This window comes from Cervus canadensis, chromosome 30 (assembly GCF_019320065.1).
Source record: "Cervus canadensis isolate Bull #8, Minnesota chromosome 30, ASM1932006v1, whole genome shotgun sequence".
NCBI lineage: Eukaryota > Metazoa > Chordata > Mammalia > Artiodactyla > Cervidae > Cervus > Cervus canadensis.
In genome coordinates, this window is record NC_057415.1 from 10,419,825 (window position 1) to 10,445,335 (window position 25,511).

General features: G+C 43.7%; 1 protein-coding gene across 6 annotated transcripts; it reads left to right on the plus strand.

Moving 5' to 3' along the window:
- Nucleotides 1-4,580: 4,580 nt before the first annotated feature.
- On the plus strand, nt 4,581-25,511 carry IDNK (IDNK gluconokinase). Of its 6 annotated transcripts, none has more exons than XM_043452844.1 (5): nt 4,581-4,653; nt 8,116-8,146; nt 8,531-8,617; nt 22,089-22,132; nt 24,810-25,511. In XM_043452844.1, the coding sequence occupies exons 1-5, from the start codon at nt 4,589-4,591 to the stop codon at nt 25,153-25,155; spliced, it is 573 nt and encodes a 190-aa protein (XP_043308779.1). In that variant the 5' UTR covers nt 4,581-4,588; the 3' UTR covers nt 25,156-25,511. The 6 variants fall into 6 exon arrangements, with proteins under 6 accessions (XP_043308779.1, XP_043308783.1, XP_043308778.1 ...); XM_043452848.1 differs by having other exon boundaries at nt 4,583-4,653; nt 8,535-8,617; nt 24,771-25,511; XM_043452843.1 differs by lacking the exon at nt 4,581-4,653 and adding an exon at nt 4,853-5,078 and having other exon boundaries at nt 24,771-25,511.

A 25,511-nucleotide genomic window follows, 5' to 3' on the forward strand; every position in this document is an offset into this window, starting at 1 on the left:
CATAAGGGTGGTGTCATCTGCATATCTGAGGTTATTGATATTCCTCCCAGCAATCTTGATTCCAGTTTGTGCATCATCCAGCCTGGTATTTCACAAGATGTACTCTGCATATAAGTTAAATAAACAGATTGACAATATATAGCCTTGACGTACTCCTTTCCCTATTTGGAACCAGTCTGTTGTTCCATGTCCAGTTCTAACTGTTGCTTCCTGACCTGCATACAGATTTCTCAAAAGGCAGATTAGGTGGTCTGGTATTCCCATCTCTTTAAGAATTTTCCAGAGTTTGTTGCTGTCCACATAGTCAAAGGCTTTGGCTCAGACATGCAGAAATAATCAGTTGCTAAAACAGAGCACCATATCACGGTGATGCTATTTGTTAACATTTAAGACATAGAGCTCTAAAAAAATCACTCTATTTTGCAAGATGGAAAAGTTCTGGAGACCTGTGAATATACTCAGCACTGCTGAACTGCACACTTCAAAATAGTTAATATGATAAATTTCACATTATATATTTTACTAGGATTGATTTTTTTTTGTAAGAGCAAATTAGGAAATTCTCTGGCAGTCCAATGGTTAAGACTTGGCGCTTGGACTCCCATGGGACTGGGTTTTGATCTCAGCAAACTGAGATTCCACAAGCCCTTCTTCCTTGTTTTTGTTCTATTTGGGCCCTCAGTGGACTGAACGATACCCACTCACACTGGCAAGGACGAACTGCTTTACTCAGTCTATCAAGTAAAATGTTAATATCTTCTGCAAACACTCCCACAACATACACAAAATAATATTTTACAAGATATCTGGGCAACTCTCAGTCCAGTCAAGTTGACACATAAAGTTAACTGTCACACCATCCAATGTCTATGTTAAGAAACAGAATACTGCCAGTTAACCAGAAGACGTTTTGTGCCCCTTCTGACTCCCATCATCTTGAATTTTAGGTTAATCATTCTCTTGCTTTTCTGCAAAGTTTTTTTATATGTATGTATATATATATATATATATATATATCTTTAGAATGTAAACATACTGCTTAATTTTGTTTTCAAAAAAGAAATGGTAATTACATACATCTAATTCTTCTAATCAGCATTAGGCACTCCCCCGGTGGTTCAGACAGTAAAGAATCTGCTTGCAATGCGGGAGACCTGGGTTGGGTCCCTGATTCAGGAAGATCCCCTGAAGAAGGGAATGGCTACCATTCCAGTATTCTTGCCTGGAGAATTCCCTGGACAGAGGAGACTGATGGACTACAGTTCATGGGGTCGCAAAGAATCAAACACAACTGAGCGACTAACCCTTTATGGTTTTGATATGTTTTTTCATATTATTAACTATACAATATTTCATTACTTGAATATGCAATGATTATTAAACCATCTTATTGCTGATGGATATTGTTTGTTTCCAGTTTGGGGCTATTATGAACACAGCTTCTTGTACATTTGTGTACTTATATCTTCAAGTGTTAACCTAGAAATAAAATTGCAGAATTACAGAGTATATACCTATTCAGCTTTATTCTATCATGCCAAACTGTCAAGAGAGGTGATATCAGTTTACATTTCTAATGGAAGTTAGGATGAGTGTTCTTAATTTCTCATATCTCACATATACATAATCAGAGTACAAATTTTGTACTTCTTTTATTAAACTTTTTCCTAATTATTTTGTTCTTTTTGATGCTGTTATAAATAGGATTTTTCTTTTTAATTTCTTTTTCAGATTGTTCATTGCTGGTGTATAGAATATAATTGCTTTTTTATGTTGACCTTATAGTCCACAACCTGGCTGAACTAATTTATTAGCTCTAATAGGGTCCTTGTAGATGTCTCAGAATTTTCTGTATACAACATCATACCATCTGGAACTATAATTCTACTTATTTATTTCTTTAAAAAAAAATTTACTTGGCTGCACTGTGTCTTAGTTGCGGCACAAGGGATCTTTAACTGTGGCATGAGAACTCTTAGTTATGGCATAGTGGGATCCAGCTCCCTGACCAAGGACCAAGCCTGGACTCCCTGCATTGAGAGTGTGGAGTCTTAGCCACTGGACCACCAGGGAAGTCCCTACCTATTCCTTCCTAATCTGGGTGCTTTTTTTTTTTTTTGCTTTGTCTTGTCTAATTGCCTTGGCTAGAACCTCCAACAGAATGTTGAATGGAAGTGGTGAGAACAGACACCCTTCCTTGTTCCTAATCATAGTTGAAAACATTCAGTCTTTTATCATTGAGTAAAACATCTGCTGTGGGGCCCATAGATGCTCTTTATCAGGCTGAGTATTTTGTAGTCCTAGTGTGTTAAGTACTTGTATCATGAGATTTTGAATTTTTCAAATGCCTTTTCTGCATCTACTGAGGTAGCAAAAATCATCTTGCCTTTGTACAAACTTTGTTCTGGGCCCTTTGAGTGACCCTTTTTAATTATGAACATGTGAAGCAAGTTTACAACCATTACTTCCAGAAGAAAGTACAGCAGGCTACTTTGGGGCTTGGTTAAGACCTGTGATTTAGTATGTAGAGCGCTTCCATGCAATTATTTGAATTTTCAAAATCCAACCAAGATCAAAGACCGTCTGGAAGGGAAGAGGTGCAGATGAAACCTCTTGTTAATGAGACCTGTCAGATGTGAGGCCACTTTAATGGGAAAGCTGCCCTTCCCAGCCATCCTGACAGCTGCTTTGCTTCCCAGGAATTGCTTGTGCGCACTGTGAGAAGATGCTCCCCCCTCCCCCCACCCCCCCCACACCCCAGCTAACCCCCATGGACTGTGCGGTGCCTACAGGAGCCTTTCCACTGCCGCCATTACTGGACAAGACTCACAGTGCGGGCTGTCCTCAGTCTGGGGGTGATCTGGACCTGGGTCACTGTAGTAACACATGCAGGAAACAGTGGCTCGTCAAGAGTCTCTTTAGGCTTCCAGGCATCATGTGCCTCAGCTAGTATAGCAATTTCTGCAGTAGACAGACAGGACCTAACATCAGACCAAGGTTGGGCCTCTGGTTGCTCAACAGCTGGAAGCCCTGAGACAACTAGGACCAGTAAGTAGGTGGTCCTCTCAGAGGTAAAAAATGTGAAGTTCAGCCCTTAGCATCACCTGGGAGTTCTGATGTCCTGGAGGCAAGTGCAGGAGGATTAATTCACTGACTCTTGAGAACAACGTGCTGGATATCTTTTCTTTGCCCCATCACTCAGATACACTTTCCAACCCTCTCTTCCCAGCTCTGTGCCTGGGAGACTGGCATGCATGGGCCAACTTAACAGACTCCCTGGTTCTCTGCCTTCCAGTTGTGATTGGCCCGTGGGGTTTGGTCACTAGCAAATCAGAGGGCAGGAGAAGGGACGGGGAGGTCATTTATTCTCCTGATTCCTCCCCTGTTCCTTCTCTCTTTCTGAGGCCACATTTCACTTCAGACTTGTCTATCCACATAGTATGTGCTCTTTCTCTCTCCTCTCCCCTCTGTCTCTCCCCCCAGCCTAGCCAAATAAAGACTCCCTTCTATTGCCCCCTCACATCTCCCCTAACTTACTGAGATCCCATTGCTTTCATTGACCCCACCTGCATCTCTGAAAAAGAGTACCTTTGTTGAACCCTTTTCAAATGACCCAACTTGGATGTGTTGTTTCCCACCACCACCCTGACTAGTACAGAAACTATGAGGTCCTTGGACATGTCTAGGGTTGGATATCTGGGCAGGAGAACCAGACTTTCTGCTGATCGTTCTGATTTGAACTTTGAGAGAAATGTGAACACTTTTTTTTTACCTGAGCTGGTAAAGCAAAGCACAAGTCACACCTGTGCTTACACATCTACTCCCCCCTACCTGCCAGGAAGCACCTGGAGAATTACGACATTCACCTTTGGAATTCTGTGGATGGTAGATGTTCAAAAAATGTTACTCAAGCACAACTGAACTATAAACCCTTACACAAGTCACCTGTCTCTCCAGGTCTCAGGTACTTCATCTGTACAAACTCTATCCAGGAACACTGAAATGTCACCCGCTTGGGCTAAGTAAGAAAAAAAGTCAGTGCAGAGGTAACCGACATATTGATTAAATGCTTTTATGTCAGCTTCATTGTTTTCAAAGACACAGAGCAGTATGAACTTGGGAAACAAAGGAAGTTGGGCAGAATGTCGTTGGATGTCCTTTTAATCAAACATCTTAAATGGCACAAAATTAACACATTGCTTTAAAGCAAAAGGGTCCTTTAAAGGGGGTACTCCTTCCGCTTAAGTAATTGACCCAAGAACAGGAGGCAGATTAAATAGCAGAGCCATAATAACATTTGCCGCTATGGCCCACTCTATATTTGACATCAAAAGAAATCTGCCTTGTATTATTGTGACAAAATGCCAGGTTACAGAACACTGTACCGCACTATCCTAATTTCAAGCAATATTCCTACCCGTCTATCTATACAGGACGGGGGAACTGATGCTTGCTGCCGCGTGGTGTGGTAAAGTGTTGTTTATTTTCTGCTTATTACTTTTACATTAAAAAAATAAATAAATAAGCTAAAGCTCTTTCTAAAGCTCATTGGTGGAGGAGGAGCAGGAGGGTCCGGCCTGCAAGGGCGATGGAGAGAGGCTGGGCGAAGAGGACCGCAGATGGAGGGACTCGGGGCCCGCTCCCCTGCCTGCGGTGGGGCTCCGCTTCGGCACAGAGGAGAGGGGCGCCGGGGGGCGCGGCGGGGAAGGAACGGAGGTGGGAGAAGGTGAAGCGGTGCGGCGCCGTGTGCGCGGGTCTGCGCCGCGCAGCGGCGGGCGGAGCGCCTGGGGGCGCGGTCCGGGCCCGGGGCGTGTCTCGCCGGGGAAGGGGCGCGGGGTGGGGCAGGTCTCGACGCCGGTGGGGCGGCGCGGAAGTGGGGCCAAGCGCATTGGAGCGGGGATCCGACGGGGGCCCCCCGGGGTCCGGTCCGCGGGCGGGGCGGGGTCGCGGGCGGCTCCGCCCTGCGCGGCAGGGAAGGCGGGGCGGACGGGCTCCGGAAGGCGAAGGGAAGGAACCGGATTTGGGGCGATGGCGGCGCCCGACGCGCTGCTGGTGATGGGCGTGAGCGGCTCGGGGAAGTAGGTTCTGGGGGCTGGGCTCGGGGGGTGCAATGGGGAGGCGGCGCGCGGCGGAGCCCGGACCTGCCGCCGTTCTGGGCCCGTGGCGACTGGCGTTCTCTGGGGAGCCCCCTTCTTTTCCCTTTGCCGATGAGGAAACGGGTCCAGAGCACCTTGCTCCCTCTCCCCACTTGCCAGCCTGCTCGCTCCGGGAGCGCCTGGCCCGGGGCCACATCCCAGACTCGGCTCTGCATCTCTGAATTTAGACAGAGGCGCCTGCTGGGGTAACGGGTTCTGCTCGGCCCCTGGAGCGGCCCGGGCAGGTTGTTGGGGGCCTCAAGCCAGAACAGCGTGCAGGAGAGCAAGGGACCGCAGAGTACGGGCAGACCTCCTCCCAGGCGCTCGGAGACATTTGTCAGGCCGGACAGAGCACTAGCTCCCTCCTTCCTGGCCTTGGACTTTTGTGATTATTAACTTTCTAACCTACTGTGTTCCCCACTTCAACTAGAAGGATGGAGTATTAAATATGAAGAGTGCTCCAGGTTTGTGAGGAAGGAAGAGCATTCCACACCACAGAGCCCCTGGCCAGCCCAGTCTGGCCAACTTGGGGGGCCGAGGAAGCCTTTGGCTTCCCGCTTGGTCCAAAGTCCAGCAGTGCCCTTTATCAGAAAAGATAGGTAGCGTTCCACCAGAGGTAGCAAAAGACACCTGAAGTTTCACAACCCCCAAAGAATTCTAGAATGTTCTGAATCGGGAACTGCCCATGCGGTCCAGTATATTTCCAAGATTCCTTCTTGCTCCAGGGAGGTAGGTTTAGCTTTACAGAAACTACTGTGGCATTTGGGTGCCAAACTGGTTTGTAATGCTCAGCTCTGACCAGTCTCCTGTGAGGCGAGCATGTGCTTTATTTCTACTGAGGGTCCTTGGTCCATCTTCAAACATGGACCAGGGACCTTCACCATGTCCCTTGGTTAAGAAGTTTGGTTACAGTGGTTCAGTTCAGTTCAGTCGCTCAGTTATGTCCGACTCTTTGCAACCCCATGAATCGCAGCATGCCAGGCCTCCCTGTCCATCACCAACTCCCGGAGTTTACTCAGACTCATGCCCATCGAGTCAGTGATGCCATCCAACCATCTCATCCTCTGTCGTCCCCTTCTCCTCCTGCCCTCAATCCCTCCCAGCATCAGGGTCTTTTCCAGTGAGTCAGCTCTTTGCATGAGGTAGCCAAAGTACTGGAGTTTCAGCTTCAGCATCAGTCCTTCCAATGAACACCCAGGACTGATCTCCTTTAGGAGGACTGGCTGGATCTCCTTGCAGTCCAAGGGACTCTCAAGAGTCTTCTCCAACACCACAGTTCAAAAGCATCAATTTTTCGGCGCTCAGCTTTCTTCACAGTCCAACTCTCACATCCATACGTGACCACTGGAAAAACCGTAGGTTAGAGTGGTAGAGAATGGTTTTTCAGTTTCCTTCTATCTCCTTTCTGCCCGTCTACACCCTAGTCTAGTTGGCTCTTCTTTTAAATTATGACTGGTGGCTGACATGTTCATTCCTGGCTGATCTAACTTGGTCTTCAGTGTGATTTCTGTTGTTCACAGCCCTGGCTTCTCCAGCCCTGGAGTTTGGCTGGGACAGTTTAATCACTAGCAGGCTGCAACATGTCAGCCTATGCAGCCGCCATTGGAGTGAACTAATGGGAGAGGTTCTAGTTCTCAATCCTTTGGTCATTTTAGGGAGGAGGTCTCCGTGTGTCTTTTTAACACCTTCCTGATACTTTCTTAACAAAAGAGAACCCTTGGTAATTAACAGTATAGAATTTCATCATAGTTTTGATTTCATTGTGTGCATTTTTCAGTTACCTCCTACTTAAGGCAAGTAAGGATGGCCTCCTGTATGAGGGAGGGGAAGAACCTTCTTTAACACATTTGTTTAATTTTAAAGAGTGAAGCAATTAAATAAAAATAACATAATTGTAATAGTAGCATGTACAACTTAGGTGAGAAGGCATGATGAAGTAGGAGGTACAATAAAAAGATCCTGAAGGTTCTATGTCAGTGACTGGCAGTTGGGTAATACTTCAGAAGTTGAGAGCAAGAGGGGGCTTCATTTCTAACTCATCACCTGCCAGCCTCCATCCCTACCCCCATTGCACTAGCCATAAACCTCAAGATGGCTGAAACCAGTCTCAGTTGGCTGAGCATTATGTCTTGGGAGCTGGTAGGTGCTTGTTAAATATTGGCTGTGTGAAATGAGAAAGTGAATGGATAGATGTAGCTCAGTCGCCTTGTTTTACAGGTGAGAAAACTGAGGTTTAGAGGACAAGGTGGGCATAGTCATTTAGTGGCAGAATGGAGACTGTGGCCAAATCTCAAGCTCTGGGACCCAAGCCCTCTTCACTGACCTGTAGTTGTTAGGGTCTGAACAGAGAGCATTCAACTCCCATACTTAATAATGAATGCTGGTAATTCTCTGAGTCCCTTTTTTGAAGGGTGTGTCCCTTTTAAGTCAGAATGTTTTAATGCTTTTATGAGCTCCATGAACCTTGTGTGGGTGCTTAGAGGTTAAATTCCCTGTCAGACCCCTGCCTCCAGTATTCTCGGTAGAATTTATCACTTTATTCAGTTATTGTCCATGTAGTGACGAGACTTGACAGTCACTAAGTCATGTCCAACTCCTTGCGACCTTCACTACCTCCTAATTTGCTCAGATTTATGTCCATTGAGTCCATGATGCTATCTAACCATCTCATCCTGTTCTTTTTCAAAAAATAATTATCTACAAAACAGGGACCAAAAACTTAGTGGGGGGGGGGGGAACTTCAGGAGTTTAATGAGATCTTATGTATTGCTTTTGGGGGAAAATTTAGTGATAACTGGAAAATTATTTAAATTCCTGGAGAAAACTAAAGCCATGCTTTCGACTCCAGGGTGAGGAGCACGTGTCTGAGTTTCAATATTGTAAGTTGTTGGTGTTTAAGCCATGTGCTTCCCACGGCTCCTTGGATGGAAGAGGCAGATGGAGGAAGGATAGTCACGTAGCATCTGTGTCCTCTCCACAGATCCACCGTGGGCGCCCTGCTGGCATCTGAGGTAACCTGTGCTAACACCTCCCAGTTGCGAGTCTCATCTTTTTGTCTCGTTGCTTCTGGCCTGCGTGGTTTGTAAACTCGGTGCAGACACCTCCATAAAGCTTGTGAAACCCCCTGGAGCAATTTTGTTTCTCTCCTTGGTCATGGAAAATAATGATGAATGAAAAAAACAGCTGCAGCAACCCAGCGGGCGGAATTAGTGAAGCATCCTTACAGACCTCCCTGCTCCTGCGCCTGGGTGGAGGAGGGATGGTCTGTGTGGCTGCCGGTGGGAAAGAGGGTGGCCGGGTTGTTTCTGCACCTGCTGTTAGTATTAGGAACCCACAGTGCCCATCACATGGGCCGCATGAGCTGCTACATACCCTCTTTCACTTTGTTCTTAAAGCTAGGATGGAAATTCTATGATGCAGATGACTACCACCCAGAGGAAAATCGAATGAAGATGCAAAAAGGGATACCGCTGAATGACGAGGTAAGGTGCGCTGTCTGTTTTTATTTCCAACATGGATGTCCCAGCCAAGCGATGCAGGTGAAGATGCCTACAGCGCTTGGTGCAGTAGAGTTCCTGAGTCACGCACTCAGGACAGTGCTCCAAAAGCCAGGTGCGTAGCACGCCTGCCATGTATGTGAGCTGTGGCCCGAACTCCTGTCTAAACTCTCAACTGGCATCAGGATTGATGCCACCGTCAGCCCCAGCTTGGCAGGATCTGCCAGAACACTTTGTTGAGGGATTTGAATCTGCAGGGTGCAATTCCTGAGAGGGCACAGGCTCCTCTGTGCCTCATACATGTGGAAATTCACCTTTTCTTCCAAGGACCTACCAGCCTACCGTCTCCAGGCCCTGGTGCCCACCCCAAAGCTAGAGTGATCTTTGCAAACTCAAATGGCCCTCTGGCAATTTCTCATTATCTCAGGGTCAAGACCAGACACATAAACTCCTACACGTACATGGGCAGGCCAAACTGGCTGTGCCCCACACTAGTCTCTCTGGGTGCACCCCACCCTCCCACATGCCACCCCCGTCTCCTACCCCCACCTCCACTGGAGCCATCCTTGCCCTTTTCAGTAGCTCTCCCGCCACGCTCCTCCCCCAGGGCCTTTGTGTCTGCTGTTCCCACTGTGAGGAAGGCACCGCCCCACTCTTCTCAGCTCCCTGCTCATGCATCACGTCTCACCACCTGTGCCCCTTCTTCAGGGAGGCTCGCCCTGACTTCTAGATAAAACCTCCTCTAATGAACTCTTATGGCAGCATATCCCTTATCATCCATGTCCCAGTTGTAACATGGCATTTGATGGTGTGAGAATTCGATTAATATTTGTCCCTGTAACTAGATTTTACCTCCAAAAGGACAGGCACTGTGGCCATTTCTATTAACCACTATATATCCCCAGAGCCTGACACACAAGTGTATGTCAGAAAAGATTTGTGGCAAATTTGTGAATGAAAAATAAGTGAAAGAATGAATGGCTGACATCTCATTCCTTTAGGCACTGTCGTGAGGGTCGTGAGGGCCTTTTCTAGAGGGTCTTTCTCAAACCAGAGTCACAAACTGTGGATTCCCAGAACTAGCTATGACCCAGGAGAGACTGAGGGCAGGCCCAGGGTGGGTCCACAGGGCAGCGGGCAGCAGGGGCCCCAGCCAGCTCCATGTGCCCAGGGTGTCCAGAGGACCGGTACTGGGACGGGGCTGGCCAAAGAGCAACACTGCGTTTGTGCTTTCATGAACTCAGCTCCCCGCAGTTTCTGCTCCACGTTCTTCTCTTTGCCCTGCCTTGAAGGACTGGAGTCACTAACCCATATTCTAGAGCATTCTGAGGGTTTCTGTTTGTTTCGGGAAGTGCTCCCCAAGTTTAAACATTAAACCATCAAAATTAAGTTTACAACATTTGACTTTAGAAGGTGGGAGGAGAGCAGCCGAAAGGAGATACAAAATAACAACTTAAACATAACAGTGATACTGTGCTAGAGATAATAAACATATTGTAAATAACCTGGCAGCACCACTGAGCTTGTGTGACTTTTGGCAAATAGCTTGGTTTCTCTGTGCCTCATTTTCCTCCTGTGACGTAGGAATGGTGACAGGATCTATTTTATTGGGTCCTTGAGAGGATTAGATAAATTGAAAAGTGTGCACAGAGACATACCTGAAGCATTCAGTGAATATCACTTCTTACTGTTGTTGTTAGTACCGTATCTATGTATACATACATGTAAATCATTTCTGCGGAGTGTGTAAAGTGTGACCGTGCTGGGGTTATTTTCTTTTTCCCCTTGCTGAGTACAAAATTAAAGAACAAAGTAAAGCAACCCCAACTGGACAGAGTTTTATAATGGCATTTAAGCATCTTTCCTCTTACTCACAAGTAAGCCTTGTTAAGTGAGCAGTATTGATGCGGCTGGGGGCTGAGGAGGAGAATTGAGAAGAGGAATTTATTGTACAGAAGAAAAGGTTATCAATTACTGGAAGAAACATAACGAGTTACTAAATATATTCAGAGGAAGCTATACACGTTTGCCTGACATTAGAGTGAAGCAGAGAGGAATGCAGTAAAACAGCAGATGGCTGACATTTTTAATGAGAGCCCAGTGAGTCCATGAGCGAAGGTGTGGGTCACAGCTGAGCTGGCTCCACCACCCCCTCATTGCCCTGGCAACCAGCCCGCGGGCCCCCCTCCCCCAGAGGATACTGTGCTGAGCATCAGGTAGACTGTTAGAGGCAGAGGTAATGGTAGGCCTTGGGGGAGATTCTCAGGATGGTTTGGGGAGGTCCATGAGGTCACAGAGAGTCAGACACAACTGACTCTCAAAACACACACACACACACACACACACACACACACACACACAACTGAGAAGGCTAAGGTTTGAAGAAAAGAACCTAAGCTGAATACACACGGGCACCTTAAGGCTATTTCAATTAAATGTAAATTCCAGTTCCTGGATTGCATTGCCATACTTCAAGTTTCAAAAGCCCCGTGTGGCTGGTGGCTGCTAATCCAGACAGCGCAGGTAGAGAACATTTCCATCAGGGCAGGAAGCTCTGTGGACAGCGCTGGTGGAGAAAGATACGCCACCCAGGCAGGGATGCACGGTTAACATGATGAGATGATGATTTCCAAGCTGTCTGTCAGTGAGTCTCCCTGGCCCCAGGACCATGCTGTTCTGGCAGCCCATGGGATGATGCTTGAGCAGACTTCAATCTCAGAGTCTTTAAAAGAGAGGTTTTGGACAGTTTTGTTCCTGATTACAAATATAATACTTATCCTGTATAAAACATTTGACCAATGCCTGCAAATTTTCACAGAATATATCACCCTTGGTTTCATCTTCCAAAAATACCCGCTGATTGAATTTGATACATATACCCATCTTTCAGGGGTATGTACTTTGTTTGTATGCATTTTTTCCCTCTATGGGCTTAGGTTCACTTTTGCACCAGATAAAACCAGTCCCTCACCGCCACTGCCCCCCTCCCACTTCCCTTGCCCTCTCTCTCCACCTCCCCCAGCAATGCTGGACACACTCCTCTTCCATCTGTTCCTCTGAGCGCCTGCCCTTTCATTGTCATCCCCTTCCAGAAGACACTTTCTGTTTCTAGATAGGCCAAGGAAGCGGTCTCTATCTTCATGATGCTCTCATTTAGCCCGCGGAGCTTAAGCCCTGGGCTGGGGGCTCAGGGTACACTGCACCCCTATCCCTGCATGTAGGGACTGTCGGGGATGAAGGGACCCAGAATAGCGATCCAGTAAGCTTGGATGCCCATCTGGGTTATGTTGTTTGCTCCTCTCTTTCCTCTAAGGCTTTCTGTGTTTGACTTCACTAATTATGATATTGACTGTAGCGTTTACACACAGAACTCAGTGAATTTGCTCTAGTATCTCCCTGTTTGGCCTCAGTTTCTGCCTCTGTGAAGAGGAGATCTCAGTCATCCCCATTCTTCACAAACATTATGAATACAGAATCTGGAGCTCATGTGTCCCTAAGACCCGACAGGAAAGGCCAAACTCCTTAGCAGCTCACTCAGAGTCTCGACTATCTAGTCCTGACAGTTTCTCCTCACCCTCCTCACAGCAACTCCCATGCCTGGTCGTCAGTGCTAAGCTCCTGCCTCATCCGTTTACTGTAGAGTCTTGGCAAACCATCTTTCATATTTCATACTCCCAGTCTTTCCCTGCCCTCTGCTTGGCAGGCCCTGCTTCCATTAAAATCCTCTTTATCCTTGAAGATTTAGTCTTCCTAGGGCCTGATCAAAATTGATCTCTCCCTCTACTCTCCAGTCAGAGCCCTTCTTAGAGCCCTCATCCCTGCCTTACGTGTAGTTTAACTGATACCCGTCATCAGGCTGTGACCCCCTTGAGGACAGGAACCACACCATTCATATTACATTCCCAATGCTCTGTATGGCACTTTGCACATATTAAATATTATTTGTGGAATTAGAATCTACTGCGTGCCAAATTCATTTATTAAAGGTCTTTTCCAGATTCAAAGTTGGAAATTGATGCTGTTTATTGCAGCTATAAAATCAGCCCAAAAAAATAGTGTTTAAAATGAAGTCTACTCCTTTTCCTGTTCAAATCCCAAAGCAGATCAGTGAATTAACATGATTCCCCATTTTGCAGATGAACAAGGGGAGGCACAGAGAAGTTAAGTAACTGGAGCAAAGGCACAGAGTAAAGGGGATCTCTAACCCCTAAGACCCTACTTTTTCTACTGTGTTAAAGGCCCTGATACTCCATGCACACCCAATCTATGAGGAATGAATCAGGGTTAGTTAAATGGAGAGGGAAAGGGTGAAAGAGAGAGCAGGAGAGAGGCGCAGCCCTCAGCGAGCGCATCCCTTGGAGGGACCTAGGCCTAGATGGGTACCTGAGGCAGGTGACCCCTGGCTTTACGCAGACCAGGGATCCACCCAGGAATTCATGTAGCACCTGGAGCAACTCTGGAAGAACTCTCTCCTTATGGCCCCCTGTGACCCTCTAGAGAAGGATCCCAACTGTGTAATAACTGTGACTCAATACTTGGAAACTTCTATAAAATAAAGTTGAAAGTACTTCATTGCTATCTCCAGCCTTCTCTCATTGATTTTGTGGCTGGTGGACCCAGACCTTACTGGTGCTGTGAATAAACTGGTCCAACATGCATTCTGATTGGGGGCAGATGTCTGAAAGCATCTGTTTCTGTTTTATCATTCCATTTATTAATATTAGTTTTCATTGTTGAGCTTCTGAGGAATTTTATTGTGACTGAATGAAGCAACATGCTTAATTCTCAGCTAAGGCACGTATTTAGACACTGGTAAAATAATAATAAAGCATGGATTCAAAGTAAAGTTCTGTTTACCTGTACAAAGGGTAGGAAGTTTATTACCCAATTACGTTTTCTGTTTTTTTTTAATTCATTTGTTTCATCCTTATTGTGAAATATTTCAGGCATCCAGAAAATATAATGACTAATAAAGTCAATATCCAGCTTAATGCAATAACATATGTTTCCTAAGCCATAAAATAATAGAGATTGATCTCTGTACAAAGAGATTTGATGCTGATGGGCTGGAGGAATTGTGCAATCTAATTAAAATAACAAAACACAAGGTTGCTCCTCTGCTAGTGGGAAGAAAGGTAAGATATCTAAAGTACTAGGAATTAAACAAATTATCCCCCTTCCTTGGTGCATCCAAACCCACTATGAACATTTTACTCATGCAGAAGTACAGTTCATTTTTTGTGTGTTTTCATCTGTGAATCAGTCCTAGTGCATCATTATAATTGCTTCTTGAACTCTTAAGTAGGTATGTGAATACTGAATATGTGAATTAGCATTTGACCGTCTGAACCTTCCAACTTGGAGAAGGGCATGGCAACCCACTCCAGTATTCCTGCCTGGAGAATTCCATGGACAGAGGAGCCTGGCAAGCTATACAGTCCATGGGCTCGCAAACAGTCAGAGACGAATGATCGACCTTCCTACTACCTCTTCCAAGCCAAGCATTCTTTTTTTTTTTTTTTAATTTTTTATTTTATTTTATTTTATTTAATTAGTTGGAGGCTAATTACTTCACAACATTTCAGTGGGTTTTGTCATACATTGATATGAATCAGCCATAGATTTACACGTATTCCCCATCCCGATCCCCCCTCCCACCTCCCTCTCCACCCGATTCCTCTGGGTCTTCCCAGTGTACCAGGCCCGAGCACTTGTCTCATGCATTCCACCTGGGCTGGTGATCTGTTTCACCGTAGATAGTATACATGCTGTTCTTTTGAAATATCCCACCCTCACATTCTCCCACAGAGTTCAAAAGTCTGTTCTGTATTTCTGTGTCTCTTTTTCTGTTTTGCATATAGGGTTATCGTTAGCATCTTTCTAAATTCCATAAATATGTGTTAGTATGCTGTAATGTTCTTTATCTTTCTGGCTTACTTCACTCTGTATAATGGGCTCCAGTTTCATCCTTCTCATTAGGACTGATTCAAATGAATTCTTTTTAACGGCTGAGTAATATTCCATGGTGTATATGTACCAGAGCTTCCTTATCCATTCATCTGCTGATGGGCATCTAGGTTGCTTCCATGTCCTGGCTATTATAAACAGTGCTGCAATGAACATTGGGGTGCACGTGTCTCTTTCAGATCTGGTTTCCTCAGTGTGTATGCCCAGAAGTGGGATTGCTGGGTAATGGCAGTTCTATTTTCCAGTTTTTTAAGAAATCACTGTTTTCCATAGTGACTGTACTAGTTTGCATTCCCACCAACAGTGTAAGAGGGTTCCCTTTTCTCCACACCCTCTCCAGCATTTATTGCTTGTAGACTTTTGGATAGCAGCCATCCTGACTGGCGTGTAATGGTACCTCATTGTGGTTTTGATTTGCATTTCTCTAATAATGAGTGATGTTGAGCATCTTTTCATGTGTTTGTTAGCCATCTGTATGTCTTCTTTGGAGAAATGTCTGTTTAGTTCTTTGGCCCATTTTTTGATTGGGTCATTTATTTTTCTAGAATTGAGCTGCAGGAGTTGCTTGTATATTTTTGAGATTAATCCTTTGTCTGTTTCTTCATTTGCTATTATTTTCTCCCAATCTGAGGGCTGTCTTTTCACCTTACTTATAGTTTCCTTTGTAGTGCAAAAGCTTTTAAGTTTCATTAGGTCCCATTTGTTTAGTTTTGCTTTTATTTCCAATATTCTGGGAGGTGGGTCATAGAGGATCTTGCTGTGATTTATGTCGGAGAGTGTTTTGCCTATGTTCTCCTCTAGGAGTTTTATAGTTTCTGGTCTTACATTTAGATCTTTAATCCATTTTGAGTTTATTTTTGTGTATGGTGTTAGAAAGTGTTCTAGTTTCATTCTTTTACAAGTGGTTGACCAGTTTTCCCAGCACCACTTGTTAAAGAGGTTGTCTTTTTTCCATTGTATATCCTTGCCTCCTTTGTCAAAGATAAGGTGTCCATAGGTTCGTGGATTTATCTCTGGGCTTTCTATTCTGTTCCATTGATCTATATTTCTGTCTTTGTGCCAGTACCATACTGTCTTGATGACTGTGGCTTTGTAGTAGAGTCTGAAGTCAGGCAGGTTGATTCCTCCAGTTCCATTCTTCTTTCTCAAGATTACTTTGGCTATTCGAGGTTTTTTGTATTTCCATACAAATTGTGAAATTCTTTGGTCTAGTTCTGTGAAAAATACCGTTGGTAGCTTGATAGGGATTGCATTGAATCTATAGATTGCTTTGGGTAGAATAGCCATTTTGACAATATTGATTCTTCCAATCCATGAACACGGTATGTTTCTCCATCTGTTTGTGTCCTCTTTGATTTCTTTCATCAGTGTTTTATAGTTTTCTATGTATAGGTCTTTTGTTTCTTTAGGTAGATATACTCCTAAGTATTTTATTCTTTTTGTTGCAGTGGTGAATGGTATTGTTTCCTTAATTTCTCTTTCTGTTTTTTCATTGTTAGTATATAGGAATGCAAGGGATTTCTGTGTGTTAATTTTATATCCTGCAACTTTACTATATTCATTGATTAGCTCTAGTAATTTTCTGGTAGAGTCTTTAGGGTTTTCTATGTAGAGGATCATGTCATCTGCAAACAGTGAGAGTTTCACTTCTTCTTTTCCTATCTGGATTCCTTTTACTTCTTTTTCTGCTCTGATTGCTGTGGCCAAAACTTCCAACACTATGTTGAACAGTAGTGGTGAGAGTGGGCACCCTTGTCTTGTTCCTGATTTCAGGGGAAATGCTTTCAATTTTTCACCATTGAGGGTGATGCTTGCTGTGGGTTTGTCATATATAGCTTTTATTATGTTGAGGTATGTTCCTTCTATTCCTGCTTTCTGGAGAGTTTTAATCATAAATGAGTGTTGAATTTTGTCAAAGGCTTTCTCTGCATCTATTGAGATAATCATATGGTTTTTATCTTTCAATTTGTTAATGTGGTGTATTACATTGATTGATTTGCGGATATTAAAGAATCCTTGCATTCCTGGGATAAAGCCCACTTGGTCATGGTGTATGATTTTTTTAATATGTTGTTGGATTCTGTTTGCTAGAATTTTGTTAAGGATTTTTGCATCTATGTTCATCAGTGATATTGGCCTGTAGTTTTCTTTTTTTGTGGCATCTTTGTCTGGTTTTGGAATTAGGGTGATGGTGGCCTCATAGAATGAGTTTGGAAGTTTACCTTCATCTGCAATTTTCTGGAAGAGTTTGAGTAAGATAGGTGTTAGCTCTTCTCTAAATTTTTGGTAGAATTCAGCTGTGAAGCCATCTGGTCCTGGGCTTTTGTTTGCTGGAAGATTTTTGATTACAGTTTCGATTTCCTTGCTTGTGATGGGTCTGTTAAGATCTTCTATTTCTTCCTGGTTCAGTTTTGGAAAGTTATATTTTCTAAGAATTTGTCCATTTCATCCAAGTTGTCCATTTTATTGGCATAGAGCTGCTGGTAGTAGTCTCTTATGATCCTTTGTATTTCAGTGTTGTCTGTTGTGATCTCTCCATTTTCATTTCTAATTTTGTTAATTTGGTTCTTCTCTCTTTGTTTCTTAATGAGTCTTGCTAATGGTTTGTCAATTTTGTTTATTTTTTCAAAAAACCAGCTTTTAGCTTTGTTGATTTTTGCTATGGTCTCTTTAGTTTCTTTTGCATTTATTTCTGCCCTGATTTTTAAGATTTCTTTCCTTCTGCTAACCCTGGGGTTCTTCATTTCTTCCTTCTCTAATTGCTTTAGGTGTAGAGTTAGGTTATTTATTTGCAAGCCAAGCATTCTTGCTGAATGGAGATCAGCACTCGTCTCGGGATTTTGTTTCACCTAGAGACATGCACAGTGACAGGGATGCATTGTGGAAAAGGCTGCCTGACTGCCCAGATGGGACCAGGGCAGTCAGGCTCCCTTGCTGGCTCAACCCTTGACACTGTCAACACATTAAACACAGGTTCATGTCTCATATGAGAACCCCACTAGTCAGCTTCACAAGATTTTTACATAAAACCCGAATGCCAGTTGATTAATTTACAAGGAGAAATTTAACTGCCACGTGGCCCATAACACATCAATCTGATTTCAAAAGCCAAAATGTAGTCAGGTAGCTCAGTGAACGTGCAATCAAAAGAGTAGGAAAGTTAAAACTTAAGTTTCTAATGGTGTGAGACCACCCACCCCATTAGATGAAGACGTTTGCTAATGAGAACATGATATTTGAAGTCATAAGGCCAGAACTCCATGTCCTCTGGACAGTACTCTGCTGTCTAATCCTATAGTGTTCCTGCCCTGGACTTTTACACCCAAGCCTCATGTGCTTCCTTTATGTGTGTTAAAATACGTAGTTGGATCATAGTGATGCACTGCTAGCCTGAGGGTCACTTTTTACTTCTTCAGATGAGTTTAGACATCTCTGTCCCTTTCTGTTAAGTGTTGATCTTTAAAGCCTTAAAGAACAAGCTTCTTTCCTTCTTGTCCAAGTGCTTAGGAAGGTACCTCACTGCGGCCCCCATATGCTATAAGAAGACTCCTTAACTTTATAGAAAGTGAAAGTGAAGTCGCTCAGTCGTGTCCGACTCTTTGTGACCCCGTGGACAGTATGTAGCCTACCTGGCTCCTCTGTCCATGGAATTTTCCAGGCAAGGGTACTGGAGTGGGTTGCTATTTCCTTCTCCAGGGGATCTTTCCAACCCAGGAATCGAACCCGGGTTTCCTGCATTGCAGGCAGACACTTTTACCCTCTGAGCCACCAGGGAAGCCCCAGCTTTATAGAAGTTGACGTCATTTCTTAAACTTGAAGCCGGACACCTCTATTTACATGTAAAACACACACTGAGGTTAGACCCATTAATGATTAGTACACCACTTTACCAAGTAAGCTGCCTGTGCAGCCCTTCCTAAGGTTTGAAAGGCACCATATCTTTGTCGGTCTGGGTCCTAGGTAGGAAACAGCTCATGCTGCTGACATGTGAGTCTTTAAGGCCCAGTCACCCTGCTCTGCTGCAGCTTTCTGTTGGAGAAGCTGTTTTGGAAGATATAGCCAAGAGGTTTAAAAAAAATTTTTTTAAAGTCTATGTATAAATAATAGTGATTTTCTTTTTTTATCCCTGTTAGTTCATGAATGTAGTAGAAAAGCTTAGCTATTCACAATGAAAATACAGAAGAGAAAGGAATTTAGAAAGTTAGGTGCAAATGGAATCTTAGAAGTTAAACTCAGGGTGATCGTGTGTAGAGGATTGAAATAAAGGACCCAGAATAGTGTCTGGGTCTCCCTAAGCACACAACAGATACTTGCAAATGGATGAAGGAAAGGGAAATCCAAATCTGGGCTTGAGTTGGCAGCTTTCCCATGGGCAATTTTACATCATAAAATACTGCACGGCTCAGTAAGTCCAGCTAGTTTTCCCCACTACCTACAACCCTTGACGCTCTTCTTCGCTGACCCCCATCTTAAGTCTAGAAAATACTGTGTTACAGTGGCAATTTCAAGTTCCATAAGTATAGCTGCTACAACTTTTTTTCTCCTCACAGACTTCTCTAGAACATTTAGTTTTTGAGTATGATGTCAGAAAATCTTGCCAAGAATAAGCCTTAAACATATACAGTCTTTTCCAGGAGCATGTAAGTCTCCCCATAGAGCACAAAGTTCTTTATGGTCTGCAAGTTTAGAACTGGTAAGCCTCATCATCTTGTTACTTTGTTTAGAAATAACCACACTGGGTTCCCTGAGTACTCAGACCAGTGCTAACATTAACAAGTGTTTCATTAAATACATTTGAGCTATTGTGTACATTGTAGTGGCTGTTATAATTTGAGTAATAATATCTGTGAATCATGTAGTTATTGTTATTTAAGATACCATTTGTGTAAGTTAGGTAATAGTTGTCATTTGATCTCTGTCTTCTGCAGATTTTATAGCTGTTGCATTTGAACTTCTAAGTGGTCTCTGATTGGGTAATATGTACACAGAAGTAAAGTCTTCAAAAAATTCTGTGACTAATAAAACTTCCAGGACTCTTAACCCAATATTAGTTCACAGTGCTTTTTAAAAATATTATTTAATATGAAAAGATACATATAATGAAAAAATTACAACTGTGTATGTATGTGTAGCATGTGTGCGTGTAGTGTGTGTGCATGTAGTATCTGTGTGTACAAAATCCTCTGCTTCCTGACAAGGGTGGATCCTAGTAACTGGAAGGTCTTTAGTTTGCTGAGCACAGAGTGATGGCCTTGGTGGAATGAACCTTTCACTCACTGTGGAGCTAGTTACTCTGAATAAGAAATAGGGAAAGCCTAAGCCCTGGGGAAATAATCAGGCACTGAAAGACCTCACCTAGAGCTGGAGAACTTGAAAGGCTCCTGGTGGAAAAGATTAGGGGAGTGGGATGGGGGATATAACCAAGGACTTAACCAAAGTCAAAAGCAAAACGAGAAATTCTCAGGTGCCAGAATCAAAGTAGCAAGATTTAATTAAACCTAAATAACCTCTTCCCCCAGGATTTGGGAATGCATATAAGCCAGGAGGGTGGGAAGTACGATTTTTTATGTTCCTGTAGAGATGGGAGATGATAACCTGTATGAGGCATGGAGCTGGACCTGAACCTAAGTGTGAGAACTTGTATAAAGTATATAAGGGAAGACTTTCTTCAAGTGAGGATTAAAATACTCAGGGACACAGTCTGCTCAACCCTCCCCTGTCACCAAGTGAAAACATGACCTTGTTGGTTCTAAAGTATTCAGTCACCAAAACTGAATTAAAAATAGAAACATCTGAAAATAATACAATGTTCATTAAAGAAATTCAATCTGTAATCAGAGATCTTTCCTCAAAATAAATAAATAAATAAAAGGCCCAGATAGTATTTTCAGATGAGTTTCACTCAGCTCAGATTGCTGTAACAAAATAATACAGCCTGGGTGACTTAAACAATTGGATGTATTTATCACAGTTTTGGAGGGCGAAAGTCCAAGATCAAGATGCCAGCATGGTCAGTTTCTTGTTTATTCTGAGCTTGGAGGTTCTCTGTATCTCCGCTGGGTGGTTGAAAGGGAGGGCAGCAGCAGGAGAGAAAGAGTATATACTAGCTCACTGGTCTCTTCTTACAAGGGCACTAATCCCATCATGAGGACCTCATCCTCATAACCTCATTTAAACCTAATTACCTCCAAATATTCTCACATGGGGGTATGAATTTTGGGGAAACAAAAACATGAAGTCCATAAAAATAATATATTGTATACAAGCTGTTTCAAAGAAGAGAAGAAGGAAAGCTGCCCTACTTATGTTTAGGAGGCTAGGATAACCTTGATAACAAAATTTAATATGAACTACACAAGAAAACAAATGCAAGTCAATCTCAATTATACAAATACAAAAATTAAATAAAATGGTAGTAATCAAATGTTAAGAGCAAGGACTTTTAAAGATGCATCATGGGGACTTGCCTGGTGGCCCAGTGGATAAGACTCGATGCTCCCAATGCAGGGCTGGATTCAATCCTTATTTGGAGAACCAAGATCCCACATACCACAACTAAGCCTGCACACCACAACTTGAGAGCCTGCACACCACAATGAAGACCCAAAGCAGCCCCCCCAAAAAAAGTCTTAAATAATAAAGACATCATCTTTCTTGAATATGCATCAAAATGATAAAGGGTGGGGGTTGGGACGTATAGAAGACCAGATTGTGAGCTGAAAATCGTTAAACCTAGGTTATAGGTACAGAGAAGTTTGTTTTGTACCATTTTGTCTTTGTATATGTTTTAAATTTGCATAATAAAAAAAATTTTTTTTTAATGCATTATGGCCAATCAGTATTTACCCCAGGGGAACTTCTTTGTGTAACACTCTAGGGTGTCCTATGCAAACTTCTTCTGCCTTCTCTGGAAAAATACAAAATTCTCACAATACTTTTATCCGAGAGGAGCTTTGTTTTTGGAGGGTTTGAAGAATAGGACCGGGGGCAGCTGACTTAAGAGTTTCTATGAATAACTCTCTGCATTTGAGATCAGAAGCACCTGAAGAATCATGCAGGACAAAGATCTGTAAGTGTATCAGGAAATGGCAGCCCACTTCGGTTTTCTTGCCTGGAGAATCCCCATGAACAGAGGAGCCTGGCAGTAGCAAAGAGTCAAACACGACTGAAGCGACTTAGCGCACACACACACAAACATACCAGAACCAAAGAAAGTGTATTTATAATGGGAAGATTAAAATGGGGGAGTTAGACATACTGGCATTTTAGGGTAATTTCTATCATTGTGGAAAGAGCCTCTGACACCTGGACCAGGAACATGTTTCTGTGCTGACTGCCCAATGACTTAACTCCTCAGCCTGTGCATGGCCTCCTCCTCAAAACCAGTGAGATTTCTCTGGACCCTAACATTGATGAACATGATATGAACATGTTTCTGTACAAATAAACAGTATCTGGAAAAGCCACTCTGTGTTTGTTTTAATTTCAGGACAGAATTCCATGGCTCTGCAAATTGCATGACATTTTACGAAGGTAAGAGAACGTCAGACCCCAGATAAGCCAGTGAATAAAGGAAACCACTCTTGAAATCATAACTGACTAATGATAAAGGATCCCAGAAATGAAATGCATCTCCATCTGGTGACTAGCAATGACTTTTAATCAGCCACAGAGTGTTGGGTTCTAGAGTCAGCCTTCTAGACAACTTCATAATTACTAGCTGGGAATTTTACTCTGCAACTTGGCTTCCATAAACCTGTTTATTCTTCTGAAAAATGGGGATATAGTTCCTATTCACAACAGTCCTTACAGACTGTTGGTGAGGAATTAGTGAATAAAGCATGGGTAGCACTTAGAATGGTACCTAATATGTATAGTAAGTCCTAAAGAAAATAATGTTGTTATAGCCATATCTTAGGCACCACTTGTATTGCCTCCTACTTCAGCCTCTGACAACCAGGAAGATCTGGGGTCATTTGCAAGTCAACAGATAACTTGCTGCCAGGACTGAAATCTCAAACTGTCCAGCTCTGTAGCATGCCTCCGCGCAAACGAGTGGGTCTGGCCTTTGGGAATCCTGGTTGGGACACGGAAGATAAAGGAGTGGCAGTTAATGAGTTCCAAATCTTGCTTTCTAAGATGAAGTCATGTTTTATAAATCTAAAACCATTTGGGCCATGTGAGATTATACTTATGATTAAAAATTGTTTACTTTTTTTTTAAACACTGCACAGACAAGGCTAGCAGTCCTGTCTTTGTATGGGTTTAGGGTTTTAAGGTTTTTGGGTTTTAGGATTTGAGAACTCCTACCCAACTGGGTCTCTAACATAAATAGACTCGTCAGATCAAAGATACTGACCTGGATGGAAGCCGAAGTGAAGAGTCTCAGGAGGGCAGAGATCAGACCTCCAGGCTCAGAACTAACAAGCTCTCACTCATGCCCTTGAGAAGAGCTGGGAGGTTCAAGTACATTGGTTTGTTGCTGATGACACACTCCATCCACTGGGTCTCCAGTCTACGACGGCCATAGATCAAGGCAGGCCCCTTTAGAATTCTTAGTTCTCAGTTCTGAATTGAAATCTCTACTAAGTACCCAAGCCAGCATTGACCCTTGACCACTTTATTTAGTTCCATCCTGGCTCCAAGAAGACAGCCTCTCCTGCCCAGGGCTGGTATACATCAGCTTAGTATGGGGTGGGGGTGGGGGGTCATCCTCATGTATGGTCTTGGACCACACTGGTTTTCCCTTCAGTACAGTTCAGTCGCTCAGTTGTGTCTGACTCCCTTGTGACCCCATGAACTGCAGGACACCCGGCTTCCCTGTCCATCACCAACTCCCAGAGCCTACTCAAACTCCTGTCCATCACATTGGTGATGCCATCCAACCATCTCATCCTCTGTTGTCCCCTTCTTCTCCCACCGTCAATCTTTCCCAGCATCAGGGTCTTTTCCAATGAGTCAGCTCTTCGCATCAGGTGGCCAAAGTATTGGAATTTGAGCGTCCGCATCAGTCCTTTCAATGAATATTCAGGACTGATTTCCTTTAGGATGGACTGGTTGGATCTCCTTGTAGTCCAGGGGACTCTCAAGAGTCTTCTCCAACACCACAGTTCAAAAGCATCAGTTCTTCCACGCTCAGCTTTCTTAATAGTCCAACTCTCACATCCATACATGACTACTGGAAAAATCATAGCTTTGACTAGACAGACCTTTGTTGGTAAAGTAATGTCTCTGCTTTATAATATGCTGTCTAGGTTTTCGCTTACTGGTGCCTTGTCAATCTACCTCTATTTCTGGCTCAGGTTTTTCTCTTAGCATATCTCTGGAAACTTCTCACTTTCTGCTCACCTTGAAAACAGAGGACTGGTGCTCTCTTTTTTCCTACTTTCTCCAGCTCTGCATGGGTAACTTCCCCAGATTTTTCTAGCATACTGCAGAGTAGGAATGGAGAGAATCTGAGGAGAGCCTGAGCCATGCTCTGTGGGGGACACAGGTGCCTGCCAGCAGCGACCCATGTCCACAAGGGCTGGCTCAGTCACATCCTGTAGCCAAGGGGCAGAGCTGATACTCACTCAGCACTTCCTGTGTGCTGGGCACCGTGATAAACTTCCACACCACAGTTCTGTGGGCAGGTACTCTTGAGTAGCCACATTTAACAGATGATGAACTGATGCTCCTAAAGGAAATCAGTCTTGCATATTCATTGGAAGGACTGATGCTGAAGCTGAAACTCCAATACTTTGGCCATCTGATGTGAAGAACTGACTCACTGGAAAAGACCCTGATGCTGGGAAAGATTGAAGGCAGGAGGAGAAGGGGACAACAGAGGATGAGATGGTTGGATGGCATCACCGACTCAATGGACATGAGTTTGAGTAAACTCCAGGAGTTGGTGATAGACAGGAAGGCCTGGCGTGCTGCGGTCCATGGGGTCGCAGAGTCGGACACGAGTGAGTGACTGAACTGAACTGATAGAGAAGTAAACACATCACCCAAGAGGGCTCACTAGTGGAAGATCTTTACCTCAAAGTCAAGACTGCCTGATACTTGGCCACCATTTGTAACACCTTCCACTGTCAGAGAAGTGGGACTGAAGTCCTCAGCCTAGGCTTGACACCAGTTATTTTAAATGTCTTCACTCTTTGGGATCTTCCCTTCCCCATCTCCCCAGGTTTTTTTGTTTTGTTTTGTTTTGTTTGTTTTTAAACAGAGATGTAGCCTCTGGACAGCATGTAGTTCTAGCCTGTTCAGCTCTGAAGAAAGTATACAGAGACATCTTAATACAAGGAAAAGATGATGCACCTCTAGAGTGTGATCACTCGGGAAAGGAAGAAAAGCCAGTTGAGGTGAAGCTCCTTGTGGTCCATCTGACTGGGTCATTTGACATCATCTCTGGACGCTTACTCAGAAGAAAAGATCATTTTATGCCCCCTGAGTTACTGCAGTCGCAGTTCGATACTCTGGAGACCCCATCAGCTCCAGAAAACTTTATCCAAATCAATGTGGACAAAAATCTTTCAGAGATAATTGCTACAATTATGGAAACTCTAAAATGAAATGAGAATCATTTATATCAGTGGTCCAGACCCATCAGGCGTACGTAACTCTGTCTCCCATCCCAAACCATGTTCTCTCCAGATTCTTCTTAAGGTGAATAAACCACAACGTGCTGAGGTATTGTTCAGGTGGATTTTTGGGAATCTGGGAGACTTTTATCATCATGCTGTGGCACATTCAGAGAAATGGAGTGGAAACTTGGAAAGTGAAGCTTCACTGAAGTTTACATTCATGTGACCCAATCAAATGATCAGAGGAAATTATATAATCAAAGCTGTAAACCCTGACCTTATTTAGAACATTCTTGATCATGCTTGTACTTGGACAAATAAATGAAACTTGGCTACCCTGGGCA